At 40.7% G+C, this 17397-nt stretch overlaps 1 protein-coding gene across 5 annotated transcripts in view; it reads left to right on the plus strand.

The window, feature by feature from the left end:
• The window catches only part of Unc79 (unc-79 subunit of NALCN channel complex), a 235915-nt gene that overhangs the window by 32653 nt on the left and 185865 nt on the right, over positions 1-17397 (plus strand). For 3 of the 5 annotated variants that reach the window (XM_085830633.1, XM_029484459.2, XM_029484462.2), the window contains exons 1-3: positions 6483-7916; positions 8614-8734; positions 15583-15887. In XM_085830633.1, coding sequence (XP_085686759.1) covers positions 7814-7916; positions 8614-8734; positions 15583-15887 — 529 coding nt within the window. In that variant the 5' untranslated portion in view covers positions 6483-7813. Of the gene's footprint in view, positions 1-6482; positions 7917-8613; positions 8735-15582; positions 15888-17397 lie in introns of those variants that run through there. The other 2 variants (XM_029484463.2, XM_085830632.1) reach the window with 2 other exon arrangements.

The raw sequence follows: 17397 nt of genomic DNA on the forward strand, positions 1-17397 counted from the left end.
ACGTGGGCTTTTCCCAGTTAGGATGGCTAGGGTGAGACGTATAGGTAGAGAGAGGGAGAGGAGGCTTGGCTCCTGAGCAGGGAACTATTCTTCCTGGCTTCATATGTTAATGGAATTTCAATGAACTGAAAATGAAAAACATTTGAATTCTGGAGAGACTGCTGTGGATGCCATACTGAAAAAGGATCAGGGTGCAATCAGACAGATTATTATAGCAATTTATCTCAGAAGGAGATTGTGCACATTTAATTCAGGTGATATTGTGAGGAGGGAGAAGCAAATAGATCTTGAGAGATGATTTCATGTTAGAACCAATACGACTACTAAATAATCCCATTTCTATTAATACAAAACAAGTAAATAAAGACAGATATGCAGCGATAATTAAGGCAGACATCCTATTCTGTAACCTAAGCTTGACCAAGAAGACAATAAGATATCAGACACAGTTTTTGCTTAAACCCCTGCGGTGATTCTAGCAATCTGATCTGAGAACTATGTCTGATACTTTTTACTTATGTTTATAGTTTCTTTTAAAAATGTTTAACACTTATTTACTTGTTTATTTAGTCTGTATTTTTGAGTATGTGCATGTGTGTGCCATGGTGCATGTTTGGAAGCCAGTGGACCACCCTGTGGAGTTGGTTTCTGTCTTTCTTCCCAGCTGGATATGGGGTCTGGGGATCAAACAGGTCTTAGGCATGATGGCAAGTGCCTTTACCCACTGAGCAATCCTGCTAGCCCGCTGTCTGTCATTCCTTAAGGAAATATTAAACTGACAAGAAGATAGTTTAAAAGGGGACCATGCCAAATCTGTTAGTGAGTTTATACAGTACAAGAAGGAACTGATTAAAATTAAGGTAGAATCAGAATGCAGACTGTCAGGGTTACAACATTAATAACAAAGATTGGCAAAGATTGTACTGGAAATGCTATTTTAATTCTCATTTGGTTCGAACCAAACAACATGAAACAAGAATTCCCCCAAGTCAAGATATTAAGTGGCTTGTGGTAATACATAGCTGTAGATGGGAACCCATAGACCATCTAGGGCTCTTTGTAGGATATCATGAAACTCCATGACACTCAGCCTGTTAGAACAAGAATCGCTAGTCAGAAAAAAACCAGAGTGAGTATTCGAATATAACAAAGAACTTATAAAACATTTGAAATATGTATCAAGAGATTTTTTTTTAAGTTCTGTTGGAACAAGGGAAAGAAATTAACCATGAAAAAGAATACTGCATTCTTTATGTAATTTACATAATAAATTGTACATGGAAGTAATTTGTACAAAAAATAGCAGAACATTCAAAGAATTTGGAGAATGTGCAGGATACAGAATCGTCGACATTTAAGCCACTGCTACTGCTGACCGTCTGCCGTGTGCACATTCTGAGGGATTTACAATGAAAAGTGAGGGCAGGCCTGTCTTCAAGGACCTAGAGGTGTTTGGGAAAATGAATTTGCAAACATGAAGCTAACTGGTGTCATCCAGATCAGCTTACAGCTACTGACTTACGCGTGTAATGAGGCGACTCCATTAGAGAGGGGCACTCTGCATGCTTAGACAAGGAGCAATTGATAATGTCTAGTTAATTAGACGGCTCCAGGAATGATGGAAAAGAGTCTTAAGAGCTGGTGATGTGGTCTTAAGGTGGATTCCGAAGGATGAAAGTCACTTGAGTTTTCAAGGAAAGGATAGACTAGTGAAGTAGAGGTATTGAGCTGTGTGTTTCTGAAATATATATTGGAAATTTAGTCTAATAGCTCATCTGCCTGCTATAGTGTTCTTTAATGGGGTATTGAAAACAAGAAGGATTAGGGGAATATTATTTCATGCATATCCATTGAATGTATCCCCCCCCCCCCCAAACACTAAAAGCAGTTAGAGAACACGGTGGTCTGTGGAAAAGCATGGCTCCGGACCTGCTAAGTGACCAGTTCTACAGAGCTCTGTGGCCAAGGGCAGATCACTTACTTCTGGGGTGCTTTGGTTTAGTAAACTGTAAATGGGAAGTGATGTAACACAAAACCTTTTAACACACACACACTCACACACATAATTGTCGATACTCAGTGATGTTATTATCAATGCTAATGATGTTTACATCTTTCTAAAGAACATTTTATCAAGTATCTCAAAAAGCTTTATTTGTTCTTTTAAAGCAATTTGTTTTTGTTTTGTTTTGTTTTATTATTTTATTTTATTTTGATTCATGCGGCTCTGGGTGACCATACACTTGCTATGTAGGATGGTCTTATGTGTACCAGGGTTTTATTTGTGTGCCTTTCAGGGGGAGGGCAGACGACAGTGTCAGATCTGCTGGAACTGGAGTTACAGATAGTTGTGAGCTGTCCCATAGGTGCTGGGAATTGAACCCAGGTCTTCTGGAAGAGTAGCCAGTGCTCTTAACCACTGAGCCAACCTCCAGCCCTGATCATGAACCCTTAATTCTGCTGTTGGCTCCTTTCAAGTGCTGGAATTATAGGTACACACTACCATAGCTTACCTCCCCAAACCATTCCAAAATATTTCATATTTGTGTATTTCATATTGTCTACATTGAAAATTGATTATAAGGAAGTACAAAGCGATGCTCAGGTATTAAGGGGGCATTCTTTTGCAGCATGAGAGACTTACTTTATTTTAAAATTATGTGTATATGTATATGTCACATGTGTGTAGGTGCCTGAGGAGAGCAGAAGAGGGCATCAGATACCTTGGCTCTGGAATTAGAGACAAGCTTCCTGCTGTGGGGGGCGGGGAACCCAGCTCATGTCCTTTGCAAGAGCAGTGTTGGCTGGCATCCAGCATCCAGCTCCTTTATTGCCTTGCACGAAGAGTGGACCCATCCCAAGCCTCACAAACATCAACAGATGATTGGTGAAATAAATTACAATTTACTTTAAAAAAGAAGTTACAGAGTAATTGAAATGATGCAGAAATCTACTTCTGATGTATGGGGAAAATGAATTCTGAAATTATATATATAATATATACATATACATACACACACATATATAGATATTCATATATTCAAGAAGGCTTACACACTGAAATGTTGTGTATGGTTGAACAGCAGCCTTTATCTGATTTTATACTCTTCATTGTGCTCATCTGATTATTTTTCTTAACTTTTTTGATAGCCTTGAAAAATCAAACATTTGAAAATAGTTCTGGATCATTTTGAACACACTTAGTGACATAGGAACATGTCTAAGGTTAAAAAGCATATTTGAAACTTGTGTGTTATACAATCCTGGTTTTGTTGAAACAGTTTATGTCTACAACTGAGTTTTTCTTCTGTGTTTTGTTTCCTAAAAACAAAAGAGCATAGCGAAGCATCTAAGAAGTAAAGCAGCCGAGAGCAGAGGTTGGATTAGGGCGTGCTCAGTGAAACCGAGTGCCTTCTTTGTGAGATAAACCGTCTCTTACAGCCGTTTTTGGTTTTGCTCATTTTCATTTGCTTTGGCAATTGGTTTTCTGGATTGTAAAGGACACAGAGTTTAATGGCTGAAAATAGCCACTGTCTTGCTGACCACCTCTTCGTTTCTCCCCTTTATCGGAGCTCTGCACCCGCAGTCCTTACAAGGCCCTGGGGCTCTGCAGTGGTGAGCATGTACGAGGTTTTTGGCGCATGCCCACTTGGAAGAGGCAGCGAGCGCTCATTTGAACAAACATACAATTACAAGTTGTGTTAGCCATTGGGGGGAAATACCTTAATTCATGTATTATATAGAGAAGAATGGATCAGGGGATAAGTTCAGATGGGAACACTGGCAAAGGCCTCTATGAGAAAGTGGTATGTAAAGCCACCTCTGGGTGCAAATGGACATGAGACACTCAGGAGAATCTGGAAGATGAGCTGGGAAGCGTCCCGAGTCTGTCTGGAGATGGTGGCAAGCCATGGAGGAGGAAGGAGGAAGGAGGAAGGAGGAAGGAGGAAGGAGGAAGCAGGAAGGAGGAAGGAGGAAGGAGGAAGGAGGAAGGAGGAAGGAGGAAGATACTTCGGATGTATCTGTTGGTGGCTGTGTTTCTAGATTGTGATGGATTAGGTCGGAGGTAGACAGTAGGAGGAACTTGATAGATCACATAGGTGGTAGCGGGGTTTTATTTGAGGGCGGGTGGGGAGGGAAGGATTATTTAGCATTGGATGGGTTTACTCTGAGGTCCCTGTCAGATTCCTCAGTGGAAAAAAATTGATAGGAGGTCTATTGTTCATGTGACATAAGCATTTGCAATGGAGACGTGAGTGTCAGACTATTTGGTCCATGGATGGAAGTGGCAGCTCCACAAGTGGATGGGATTGCTTAGGGAGAGAAAATGAGGGCCAGTGGTTGAGTCCTGATGATTTTCAAAATTCTAGAAGCATTGAGGTGGCAAAGCACTCTTGGAAGGATGTTTCTCAACAGTAGAAGTCTTGGGGAACATGACGTTGGGGAAACCAAGGGAAGAGAGTTTGGAAAAAAGTGGGACTGGCTGTATGGGAGAGCTGAAAGGGTTAGTCATGCCATGGGTGACTGGGAAGTGTCATTGGATGTGACACTCTGGGTGCTGTAGAGAGAGAGAGGGTTGCCACAAAACCAGATCCAGGGCAGTAGTGACAGTGGGAGCCAGATGGGGTGAGTGAGAGGACTTGGGGAGTGGGGAGAGAGATGGAGGACACTTCCCTCTGACAAAGGAGATTTTAGTTAATGACGGTGTCTTAATAAAGAAGGAAAGATGACTGGTGTGTGTGTGTGGGGGGGGGGGACTGGTGGTGGATGGCGGGCTCTCATGGTGAACTTGGTGCTTGGTAGCAGGAGGAATGAGACACAAGTCAGCTCGTGTTATCTACTGCAAGTGAATATGTTCTGGGCGCTGTGCTAAGTGGCTGTGAACTGACTTTCGGACGTGATCCTCTCCGTCTTACAGATGAGGGAACCAAGGTTTAGAAGAGAGGAGCAGGAAGTCTTAATTCAGGGCTCACACCTTTCTTTCTTTCACTTCGGGACTTTCCTCTGTGATGGTGTATTCAATTTCTCCAGCTGCCACGAAGCACCACAGATGGATCTGCTAAAACAGCAGACATTTATTTTCTCACAGTTCTGAAGACTTTCAGTTCAAGATCAAGGTGTTGGCAGACTTGCTTTCTCCTGAGGCCTCTTTCCTCGCCTCACAGATGGTCACTTTCTCACCTGTCCTCTCTCGGCCTTTCCTCTCCCATCCCCCATTCCTGATGTCGCCTGTGTCCTAATCTTCTTACAAGGACAGAAGGAAGATGGTATTCAAAGAACACATTGCTGTAATGGCTTCATTTGAACCTGGTCACCTCTTTTAAAGGCCTTATCTCCAGCTACACTCACCTTTTGAGGTTAGAATTTCAATTTTGAATTTGAAGGGATGCGATTTATGACAGATGACTTCCTACGAAGTAAGGCTTGGTCAGGTCACAGAGAACGTTCTGAAAATGTAACTTGAGCAGAATAGAGTGGGAGACTGCTGGACATGTGTGGTCCTGAGATCAGTTGTGTTTGGAGATGATTCACACACATTCAGTCTGCCAGTGATTGGAGTCTGCAGTAACAGTGCAGTACATGTGTGGGGTTAAGAGCAAGACTTCTGAGCTTTGATGAGGCATTGGGTCCTCCTGGGATTATGAGCCAGCCAAAGCATCCTCTCTTCTGTACAAGGTTGAAATGCAAATGAGCTTTAGTTATATCTTCAGTACAATTACAGGTTACTACTTGTCAGAGATGTTTCTGATCATTTCCCTTCCTCTTCCTCCTCCTCCTCTTCATCTTCATCTTTTTTTTAAGTGCATGGGTGTTTTGCCCAAATGTATGTAAGTGCATCATGTATGTGCCTAGTGCTCATGGAGGCCAGAAGAGGGCATCAGATTCCCTGGCACTGGAGATATAGATGGTTGTGAGTGGCCATGTGAATGCTTGGAATCAAAACCAAGTCCTCTGGGAGAGTGGCCAGGGCTTTTAATTGCTGAGTCATCTCTCCAGTGCCCTTATTATTTTCAAGTAGTTGAAGAGAAATCTACAAGGGCTGGAAATTTGTTGGCCTTCCCAATATAGAAAGTAATTTGACCATTTCCTGACCTGTCCTGTAAACTGTCTTTCATGATTTCGAATTTGTTCGTCTTTACCCTTTTCTTTCTTCTTTTACCTTCATTTACTGGTAACTTCCTGGGTATTTATTAGGTATCTAGAATCTAAGAATATAAGCATCCATATATATATATATATATATACATATATGTGTACATATACATATATATGTACACATACACACACACACACATATATATACATATATATATATATATATATGTATATATATACACACACAGAGACACACACACACAGAAAGAGAGAGAGAGAGAGAACCAAGTGCTAAAGCTGTTCTTAAGTAACTGTTGGGTACCCACTCAGCATTAGGCAATGTCTTAAGACTGGGATGGAAATATAAATAAGATGCCTTTCAACATTCACAATTTTGTATAGAAAAATAAACAGGTGAGTGAATAGAGATGGTGCTATGTGAATATGTAAACTATGCAAAGATCTCAAAGGAGGAAGTGGCCGTAGTGTCTGCTTTCCCCTGCGTGTTTGGAAACTCATTGAAAGGAGCTATTACTGCATCTTAACGAAAGTCTCTATAAAAAGAACATCCATTCATCTCATAAACTCGTTTGAATGCTTGCAATCATTGTGTAATGATGGCTTTAAAGCTCTCAAATTATGAGTAAGCCATTGAGTTGGGGGATCTTTGACTTTTCGCCTTATTTCAGCTTATTGTCCACATCCCGAACTATCAACTTCCTTTATAGGATGAATGATATTAGTAGAAGGATGAATGATATTCCTGAAATTCTCCACAGAGACCTGACGAGTATTAAAACCTGAGAAAAGTCACAGTAATAAAATATCATTGTGATAATAGAAAGTATAAGCTGGTCTGGCACATATATCAGATATTGGGAGCTTAGACCTATTCATTAACATGAGTGTTTCTTGTAATGTCATTATTAAAGTTATGATGCATGACAGGTCAAAGACATTTGGAAGAAAATGGATTTTTGTTGATTATGTAATTGATATATTTTCTGGTATTACCTATTTATAGTTTATCTCAGAAAATTTGTTTATAACCAAATTCTGTGGGTTAAGTGAAATAATAGATATTAAAGTTATCACTGTCTTTGGAGATGATGATAGAGGCCATCTATCTGCAATGTGAACTTATTTGGTTGGGAAAATGCTGAGAAGCAGAAAGGAGGAAGGGCAAGTGTGAGCCATGGAACCTGTAGACTTCAGATGAGCGATTAGCCCAACAACAGCTGACAATTGTTTTGATGTTGTATAATGAATATTTACTGTGTGCATGCTGGCTTAATCGCAGAACTGTCAGAGTGGAAAAAGCACTGGATCAGAAGTCAGGAGAGCTAATCGCTACCCACCCCGTGTGCCTCCTTTTCCCACCTTTAAGATGAAATGGTAGAGGGAAAGGGCTCTAAGGTTCTCCCTGCTCTGATACTTACTGTTCTGTGGTTCTCCGCTGCACACCTGTCAAAAGCATTTTGACTTTCTTTAAGTTGCTTAAGCCAGCGTTTCGGTTAGATGCATCCAGGAGCTTATTCCCACTGGCTGTTGGGAACAGCAAAACCTTGCTTCTCCGGGACTTGATATGTCTTCTGCTAACCGCTGACAGTGAGCCATACCAGCTAAAAGGCTCCCTGGGTAGCCTTAAAGATTGAAAGGACAAACGGACATTATTGAGAACTCTGTGGAAGAGGAGACCAGAGAGACGTTGATCATCATGGCTCCTTGGGATTTGCAAAGAGGAATGACTAGAGCTGGGCCATTCACTACAGCCAGGTCAAAGGTCAGGTCAGGAATGTGGACAATGCTGGTGACTCCAGGTAGGTGTAGGAGGGTAAATACACATGTTTAGTCCCTCCTGTCTTGAGACTGGGAAGCCAAGCTCAGAAAGCTATTAGGATGGTTCCTAATATATGCAATTCATTGGAAGAAAAATGTGATCTTTATTGTTTGTGTTTTTATTACAACATAGTCATTGTGTTCTGCCTTGATACTCAACAAGTGAAGATATTTTCACCACAGTCATGCAGCTAAGCCTTCGTTAAACTCACTTTCATAATCACTACTGAGCTAAAGAGAACCTGATTTTAATTGATGCCATTGCACAGTGGACACCCAACTTTTTGGGTGTTTTAGAGTGTCAAGTTTTTTTTCCTTCATATTAGCTATAACTCTCTAGTGACAGAGGTTTACATTTATTATTATTTTGCTAAGAGGAAGCTACTCTGTAGATAACTAGGAAGAGATTAGAATAGTGCTCTCCCTAGTGATTGAAAAGGAGCAGACCGTTCGTGTAGGGATATCAAGCCACAAAGCTAAAAATAAGTTTACATTGGAATTCAGTTGTAAGTGTTTTGTATTAGGGTTTCTATCATGGAATTCCAGGAAAATTTACATGTGTTTTAAAAAAGTATGGATTGAGTTCTTGTTTGTAGTTATTCGCTGTGTGTTTGATACATATTACAAGAAGGTCCTTCTTTTTTTTTCTTCTTTTTTTTCTTTTTTGCTTTTATCTAGTTGCTTCCAAGATCCGGTACTTGCAGGAATATCATAACCGAGTTCTCCACAACATTTATCCCGTACCATCAGGAACAGATATTGCAAACACCCTGAAGTACTTTTCTCAGACCTTGTTAAGGTAAGCCTTACATACCCTTGACTTTGAGAGACTTTATTAGATAGTACTGCTGAATTTATTGGGACCTAATTTCACACTGAATTGAAAGTCTTAAAAGGCCTTAGTTTTCTGGTGCTCTGACAGAAGAGTCTGGACTCCAGTCCTCTGACTGTGTCTAGCATATCAGATCCAGCTTACCTGGAAGCGAGGAGGCTGTAGCCTGCCTCCTCAGTTGTGTGTTCTTTCAGGAGACCTACAGATGCTTAAAAAAAAAGTCATATGTTTGACATGAAGAGCATAAGGTTAAGGAGTGCAATTAGGGTCTTTAAAATTGAGAGTGAGAAGCCCTTTGAGTTTAAAGGAAATAGAGAGTTTCATGGCGCTTTAGGTTTGTTGCTAATACATCTTGGTTCTCTGATTGGTACTGTAACAGGCAGTTGCTTCCATCCTATACATCACAACTGATTTTAGGTCTAAGGAAAACAAGGGAGCAACAGCTCGGGAGCTCTCTTTACTCTGTCTGCTTTTACTACAGGACAGAGGGCCATTCCCCTTCACCCTTGCTACTGATGCAGACAAGCAAAGATGAATCCTTTTCCAGCAGCATAGCTGTCTCTGACAAACAATGTTGAATTGTGAATATTTTACTGACCATTACACTCCAGGGCTTGGTTTCCCCATTGCCACAGGTCCTCTGTGAATCTGCTTCTGGAACTTGCTGCCTTCTCTGGCCTCTAGACAGCAGCAGGAGTTCTGAAAATCAGGTATGGGAGGACACACTTTGGAGTGACTGTAGTGGAACCAGAGGTTTCCATGGTCTGTCACTTTCTGTCCTCGGACAGGCTGACCATAGACAGAGAGAAATATCCTGTGCACAGCCAGTTGCTGGTCTTCTGCATCAAGATCTACCATTCATCTCTGGATATCTTCTCATCTCTAGAGTCTTTACCATCTCTGTTCTAGTGCGAAGGGATTCTATTTGTCAGGTTCATGATGTCTGTCAGGCATTCATTCACAGTTGGTTTAAGACCTAGGGCAGGCCATTTCCCCATTTCAAAGAGAACAGAATAGTTAACCAGGTTTCCATGGAATAATCAGGTGACTGTGTGAACAGAGGCATCCTATTCCATTGTCTCCATTTTCCTTTTGCTTCTGAGGTTGGGAACCTCACAGAGATACTCTCTCCTATAGGGGAACCCAAAACTAGAGATGCGTTCCTGGTAGGGAACATGTTAGATTCCACTTGTGAAGAAATTGTGACATTTCTGTTGGCTTCAGAGCTTAGCACTCACGGTGTTGCAACTGTGCCAATAAGTTAAGAAATTTAGGATACTGTTTTAAGTTATGTATACCAGTCATGAGGGTTCTGCTTTGGTCATTAAGATGCGGTTATGATGACAGCATCTTCATGATGAAACCGATGTTAGGGTCGTCTCTTCAAATGGCTATTATTGTAACCAAGCATGGTCCGTCCACCTTAAAGGAGAGTCAATTTCAACAGCTGCTAATGGTGACAGTGGCGATGGCTGTCATCACCCTAGCAATGTTATGTTTTGGTACCTCTATTTCTTCACATCAAGTTCTTCTCCGAACTCTTTGAGTGTGGCATTTCTTTTAACCGCCTGTAATTAGATAAAGGTACAACTGTACACATTTCACAGATAGTAAAACTAAGTTACAAGAGCGGTCAGTAAGTTGCTCAATGTTACATATGTAGCAGTATTGGAGTCATTAGGTCACTGGTGATCCTAATCCACAGCACACACCATTACACCTGTGCCATGCTGCTGTTTCCTAGTCACTGTCACACAGCAGGGACACTTCTTAGTAAAAACTTGATCTGGCCTTTGGGTACACCGATGTCTATTATAAAGTCCATGGAGTGGCTTTGGTTGTCTGTGAAATCAAGGGAAGAAAGGGAATGTGTAGTGTATAGATTTGCCATTGATTCAGAATTTTTGTTAAACGGATCTCAGCTCAGGTACAGCAGTTTCCAGCTGTCTCAGTTCCACCTCACGCTCACGAGGTAGCTTCAGGTGGTGGATCAGAGGAGGGCTGGCAGACTCTGTCACTAACTACGTAGTGCGCATGTGCACAAGACATTGAGGCATGTAGTGTATCTCAGGTGGGACTTGAATAGAAATATTTACAGGTCAACTATTTGGTCTAAACCCTATGAATTTTCAATCTTCTCTGTGTCTACTGAAGCTTCTTTTTCCAAAAAAAACCAAAAAAACAAAAAAACAAAAAAACAAAACCCCAAAACAAAAACAACAAAACAAAACAAAATACCAAAACACCAAAAACCAAAAACCAAAAACCAGGAGCTGAAGGAGTCTGCAACCCTATAGGTGGAACAACAATATGAACTAACCAGTACCCCCAGAGCTAGTGTCTCTAGCTGCATATGTAGCAGAAGATGGCCTAGTTGGCCATCATTGGGAAGAGGGGCCCCTTGGTCTTGCAAACTGTATATGCCCCAGTATAGGGGAACGCCAGGGCCAAGAAGTGGGAGTGGGTGGGTTGGGGAGCAGGGCGGGGGGAAGGTATAGGGGACTTTCAGGATAGCATTTGAAATGTAAATGAAGAAAATATCTAATAAAAAAACAAACCCAAAAAACAAAAACAAAAACAAAAAAACAAAACAACAACCCCCCCAAACCCTAGAATTATAAAACTTTTAAATTTAAAACTTTTAACTTTTGTTCTATATATTGAACCATGTTAGAAGCCCTCTGGCAGTTGGTAGTGTCATCCATTCCAATTATATTCAGGTTCCTTCCTCTTAAAAAAGCTAGTTGAAAGTCTAAGTCACATGAGGTGAACTAAGTGGTTCTTTGATTAGACATCTCTACCACAAACAAGGTGGTTCCCTTGGCATTTGTGTAATTTTTACATTTGGAGTCACTCGCTGCCTCCAGAACTCAGGTTCTTGTGGCTTATGTCTGAAATCTCAGACTAGGGAGTTGGAGGCAAGAGGAATAAGGCACGGGGCAGGTCTATGTGGCACCATTTCCCACAATTCAAGCAGCTTCATTTGCATTAAGTGGTTAGGATAACATCCTTAGTACAAGTTTTCTGATGTCTATGCGACTTCAGTGACTTCAGGAAAGCTTTGTATGAATTCAGAAAGGCCGGGATTGGCCTAGATGTTTAGTGTCAATCAGTTTAGTCCACAGGAGGATAGTGATTGCCTGTTACCACGGCTGACTAGAAGATCAGCTGTGGTGTCTGCATAAGATAATTAGCCTGCCAGGGTTCTCTCCATTCTAGTTGCATGAGTCCTCTGTCATATCCAGTGTACTGAGTCCTTGTGCCAGAGCAAGTTTTGTCCTATAATAGGGGATCCATAAATACTCATTGAATTGACTTGTGTGAAATTTCAGCCAGCACAGGAGCTTTCGGGAGCCTTTCCTGTCTCAAGGAGTGACTGAAGGTCCAGGTGACATTACACATTACAAAGAGTTGTGCTCCTCTTAGTGGACAGGGTCCCAAGTCTGGCCGTGGACAGTTTAACAGCGCTTTATCCCAGAGGCTATTTGGCTTGTTTGCTTCTTAGTGTTAGGGGTGGAGATGAAGATCAGCTGGCCTAACCCCATTGGTGCATACAGGTTCACTTCATATAGAAGCATTTTGTGATCACATTTAGGTCATCCAAGGTCTTTAATCTTGCCTTTTACCCAGCTGGATGTTTATGGGTTCCTAGTTTCTTTCCTGTTTCAGACTTGCTGATGGAAACCTTCCTTTGTGTCTCTCTTCTGGTGTTCTTGGAACCGCTAGAGTGTAAATCTTTACATTTGCTACCAACTTGTTAGAAACGTGAATATATTTTAAAAAGAGATTCTAGTCTCAGCCCAATAGTCTTAATTAAATAGGAATTTCTAATCACACACACACACACACACACACACACGCGCACACACACACACAATTTGAAATCCACATGTAGTTTTAGATCCTAGCACAGTCAATTTGTTTAGTGCGTAGATGCAACACACATGTCAAAATTCTTAATTGTGTAGAAAGTTGATTTGATGTATTAATTTGCTGTACAAGAAAGGACTGAGGGCACTCAATCACCTAGCCTACCCGACTAAAGGGGTCTCCTCTCTTCTTGACTATGGAAGCCAGTGCTCACTGGCTTAAGAGGACTTAAAGAGGGAAAGGAAAAGTGAAACTTTGGTGGCAATGTCTGACTCTTCTGACAGAGCATTCCTGATATTCTTTTTGGTTGAATCTATAAATAGACCTTTGGGAAAGAATTTCAAATATGGAAATCTTTGGTCGTCCCCAAGTTAAACAGTTTGGTTGGGGAAATAAGTAATTTTTTTTTCCTCTCTAAGTAAACTTCACGAAACATCATAAAGCCACAGTGCATCGTACATTGATTCATGAGCCCTTCTTGAGTTTTCCCACAAATGAACACATTTCCTCACATTGAGACATGAATGGTAACTTAAAACTGGTTTCATGGATAACTCATTTTCGCCATTTTTTTTTTCTCAACCTCACCCACTTTGGTAAATCTGAAGGCAGGGAAGGAAAGCTTTTCTGTTTCCACGCTGACACTCTTCCCTCGCTGAACGGAGGACACTGTGGTTGCTGTCACCTGGGACTCCCACATGTACAAGAGGGAAAAATATCACAGCAGTAGCCTCCAAAGATATTCACTAGTGCCTGTCACAGTCCACCCAGTTTGGAGCACTAGTGACATAGAGTCAATCACATGTCATATTTCCCCCACCAAGGAGTTGGCCAGACATAAAATATCACACATCTATGATATTCAGTATTTTTTTTCCTGTTTTTTTGAGACAAAGTTTCTCTGTATAGCCCTGGCTGTCCTGGAACTCACTTTGTAGACCAGGCTGGCCAGTATTTTTTTTTTAATTGACTGAGGGATAGTGTTATTTTCTTGAGAAGATGCTGGCAGCTAGCCAACTTATGCCGAAATTTGGGAACCTATATTGACATAGCTATTTTGTGATTGTAAAGGGATTTCAGGAGGATAGACTCCTGTAAGACTGAAAAGAAATGTTGGTGACTGGACTTATCAATAATGCAACATGTAAAGATGGTAATCTGAGGAGAAATTTAGTTTTGTGGGGAACTATAAAGTCTGATGCAAAAAATATTGTTCTTTATAATAGATGTAGGTAGATCGTGAGAGGTGGAATACTTCCAACCCATTGTACAGTGTGAGGTTACAAAGCCCAACATAGCACACACTTAAAAAGGTAAATTAAATCCCTTTTAACAAAAATAAATACAGCAACTCCTACGTTCTTTATTGCTAAGAAGTATTACATAAGTTTTCTGAAATTATCTTTATTATCAATTGTTTTCCCTTGGACACTGGGTAACAGAAGACAGAGGAAATTGAGGTAAATTAGGCACATAGAAAATAAACAGCATGTAGTCATTTCTTTTACATTGTAACATACTTCTGCGCTAAGAGTAAATAAAAAGCAATGTCAACTTGACATAGCAAGCATGCCTACACTAACCAGTTCTTCACGTCACTGTGATACAGTAGCTGCCACACCATTAGCTGAGAATTTAGTAATGGATGCACATGAGTAAGTATAAAACAAGGGCATCTTCCTGAAACGAAGCATTGTGTAACGGATTTCTGTTTTGGCTTAGCAAATAACTGTGCTATAGGAAAGCACTTTGGTGCTGTAGACGTCTTAGTGCATAATGGCTGCCTACTAATAAACAGCATAATCTAATTTTAAAAGCCTAACCATTTGGCTAAGCAGTAGTTACTTTGACTTTTAAACCAACAACTTTCCTGCCTTATAACGTTTACTAACAGTTTCGTAGATTTAAGCGGAGACTAAAAGCAGAACTATTTTAGAGACGATTTTTACTCCCCTTAAACTTTTTTTTTAACTTTCTAAATTATCTTTTCTCTAGTGTTTAGTGAGTTTTGTTGAATAATAAAGTAAGTAACAGTAGTGACATAAGGTCTTGTTCTATGATGTACAGCTTTATAATAGATGATGCTTGCCTAGCTTTTAGAGGTTTTAAGGTAACTATTTAATAAACCACTGTTTGTATTCATAAAATAAAACGTTTCCTCCCTAACATGTCAAATTAAACACACACACACACACACACACACACACACACACACACACACACTACCATTAGTTCACCAACACATTCTATGGGCCATTTACTATATATTATTTTATAGCTTTTCTGATGTAGTTTAGTTAACACTTTAGAAATATGTATTATTTCTAAATTCATATGCCTGTTTAAACTTCATTATCTCAAATGATACTGACAGAATGTCATGAAACAGTATCATAATATACATATAGACATTATTTTGATGCAATAAACATGTGATTTTTAAGAGTTTCTTAATAAACGCACATGTTTATTCTCTGCTAAAACATGTTTCTGCAAGTGCCATACCTATCTTTTGCGAGTTTCTATTTACACGATGAGCTAGTCTTGCCGGCAAGGTTGCTTTGAAAGCTCCCGATGATTAGGAACGAGAGCCCTCGCAGATGAAGCTGAGCTGGCGTTCCTCCAACGAGACCTTCCCTTCACCAAATTGACAAACTGTGAAGCATGGGTTTGGCACTGAAACATGCATTTTTATATTTTTGCTCCTTATAAACCAGATAACACATGAGATGCAATGCAACTTCAACAAAGTCCACCCGTGTTGTTGGCATCTGGAGCACGTCACTGTGCGCCAGCCCTGGCTCTGCAGACTGTGCTGCTGTGGCGATTGCATCTTATGTGGGATGTATCTGGTGTTTTACTATTTGTTTTAGAGTGTCATTTCAATGTAATGTGCTGTTCTTTGTGTCTTTGTTGTCTCTTTTTTTTCTTTGTCCCCCCAACAGCATTTTGTCCCGCACAGGGAAGAAGGAAAACCAAGATGCCTCCAATTTGACAGTGCCCATGACCATGTGTCTTTTTCCCGTGCCATTCCCACTCACCCCATCTCTAAGACCGCAGGTCAGTTCCATCAACCCTACTGTTACTCGCTCCCTCCTTTACAGCGTCCTGCGAGATGCTCCTTCAGAACGCGGCCCGCAAAGTCGTGATGTTCAGTTATCAGACTACCCTTCTTTGGACTACCAAGGCCTCTACGTGACTTTGGTGACTCTCCTGGATCTAGTTCCTTTACTACAGCATGGCCAACATGGTGAGCATTTTTTTTTAATCGAAGACTTTGGAGATGTGCACATGTGTTTATGAATATTTATGATGCCGAGCAGCAGGCTTGGAGAATGTTGTTACTGTCATAAATCTCTTGAAGGGTTTTATGCACTTGAAGCCTTTCTGACGATGAAACTTAATAGTGGTGCTTCCTGTCCTAACATTCCACACTGCCCGGATACCCAGGGTTGTTATCTAGGGGTTTGCACGGGGAGACAATGGACTGGAGACAGGAGGATGTGGCAAGCAGTTCCCCCCCCCCCAGCACTTTATTGTGAGACTCTCTTGTTAAAGCCAGGGTTGAGAAGTAGAGTTTAAAACCTTGCCCCAGAAAAAGGAAGAGGTTGAGCCAGAAGAGCAGGCTCTGATCCTTGGCTGGTTCTGGGAGTTTCAGGGGGCAAATAAAAATTTCTCTCCTGGGACTCATTTTTTTTTTCCTGATAAAAGAAATATCCATGAAGTCTTCCACATTCATCTAACAACCAGCAATTACTGCAAACTGCTGGGGTGAGATGTTTTAGCACACAGTGTATCGGTGGTGTGTAGAGTGGCAAGCCATCCGACCGTATCTTTCCATTACCTTGGTTGCTCACCCTGTTCTTGTAATCCATACAGAGGAGGGCTGTGATGTCTGCTTAGCCATCCCATGTGGATTTGGGATAATAAAATTAAAAACTGTATGGGGAGTAGAGATCTTAGAGATCTGTGTGGATTTTTTTTTTAAAGTACTTTAGAAACCTAAGATGTCTTTAAACTAAGTTTAAGACTTGGTAAATGTCTCTAATACATTTGCCTTTTGGCCCCAGGAAGTATGAGAACCCAAGTTTCATTGTACAGAAAAGCTAGCCATGAAAACAGGTGGGTGGGTGGGGTTTATTTTATTTTTTTCATAGAGCTACTTGTCTGTCCTAAAAGAAGGCTTAATGGCTGATTTAGTATTAAGTGTTTGTAATTAAAATGTCTTAAATGGTTTACTTTCATAAAAATGATGAAATAGCTATTACTGAATTTGCTTTTCTTGTATTTACAATGTCATATTCTAGTGAAAATAAAGGTGAAAATGTTGATTATCTTGAACCTCTTTGCTGTCTTAAACCTACCTAGCCTCTTGTACTACAATCTTCTCCCAGTCAGAACCAGACTGGGGACTTACTGGTTGTCAATGGACACATCTGTTGAGACTCACTGGAACCTTTGCCCTGTGGTTCCAGTCTTAAACTCAATATGAACTCAAGTGTTCCTTGGAGGATCCAAGAGTAGATGCCCTTTTATTTTTAAGGTCTCTAGATTGTGGCATTTCACTTGGTGAATGGCAATCCACATAATGTGTGAATCTTGACAATGATTTATGTTTTTTGCTTTCATGCCTATGCTTGCTTTGTGACTTTATCTTGATATTTATTTATTTATTTATTGTGTTCTTGTTCTGCATAATAAAGCTTAGGACCCAGGCTAAAACTCCCCCGTTCGTTCTAGTGCCTGGTCTAGAAAATCCA

This window comes from Mus caroli, unplaced genomic scaffold (assembly GCF_978045245.1).
Source record: "Mus caroli unplaced genomic scaffold, Mus_caroli_1 scaffold_14, whole genome shotgun sequence".
Taxonomy (NCBI): Eukaryota; Metazoa; Chordata; class Mammalia; order Rodentia; family Muridae; genus Mus; species Mus caroli.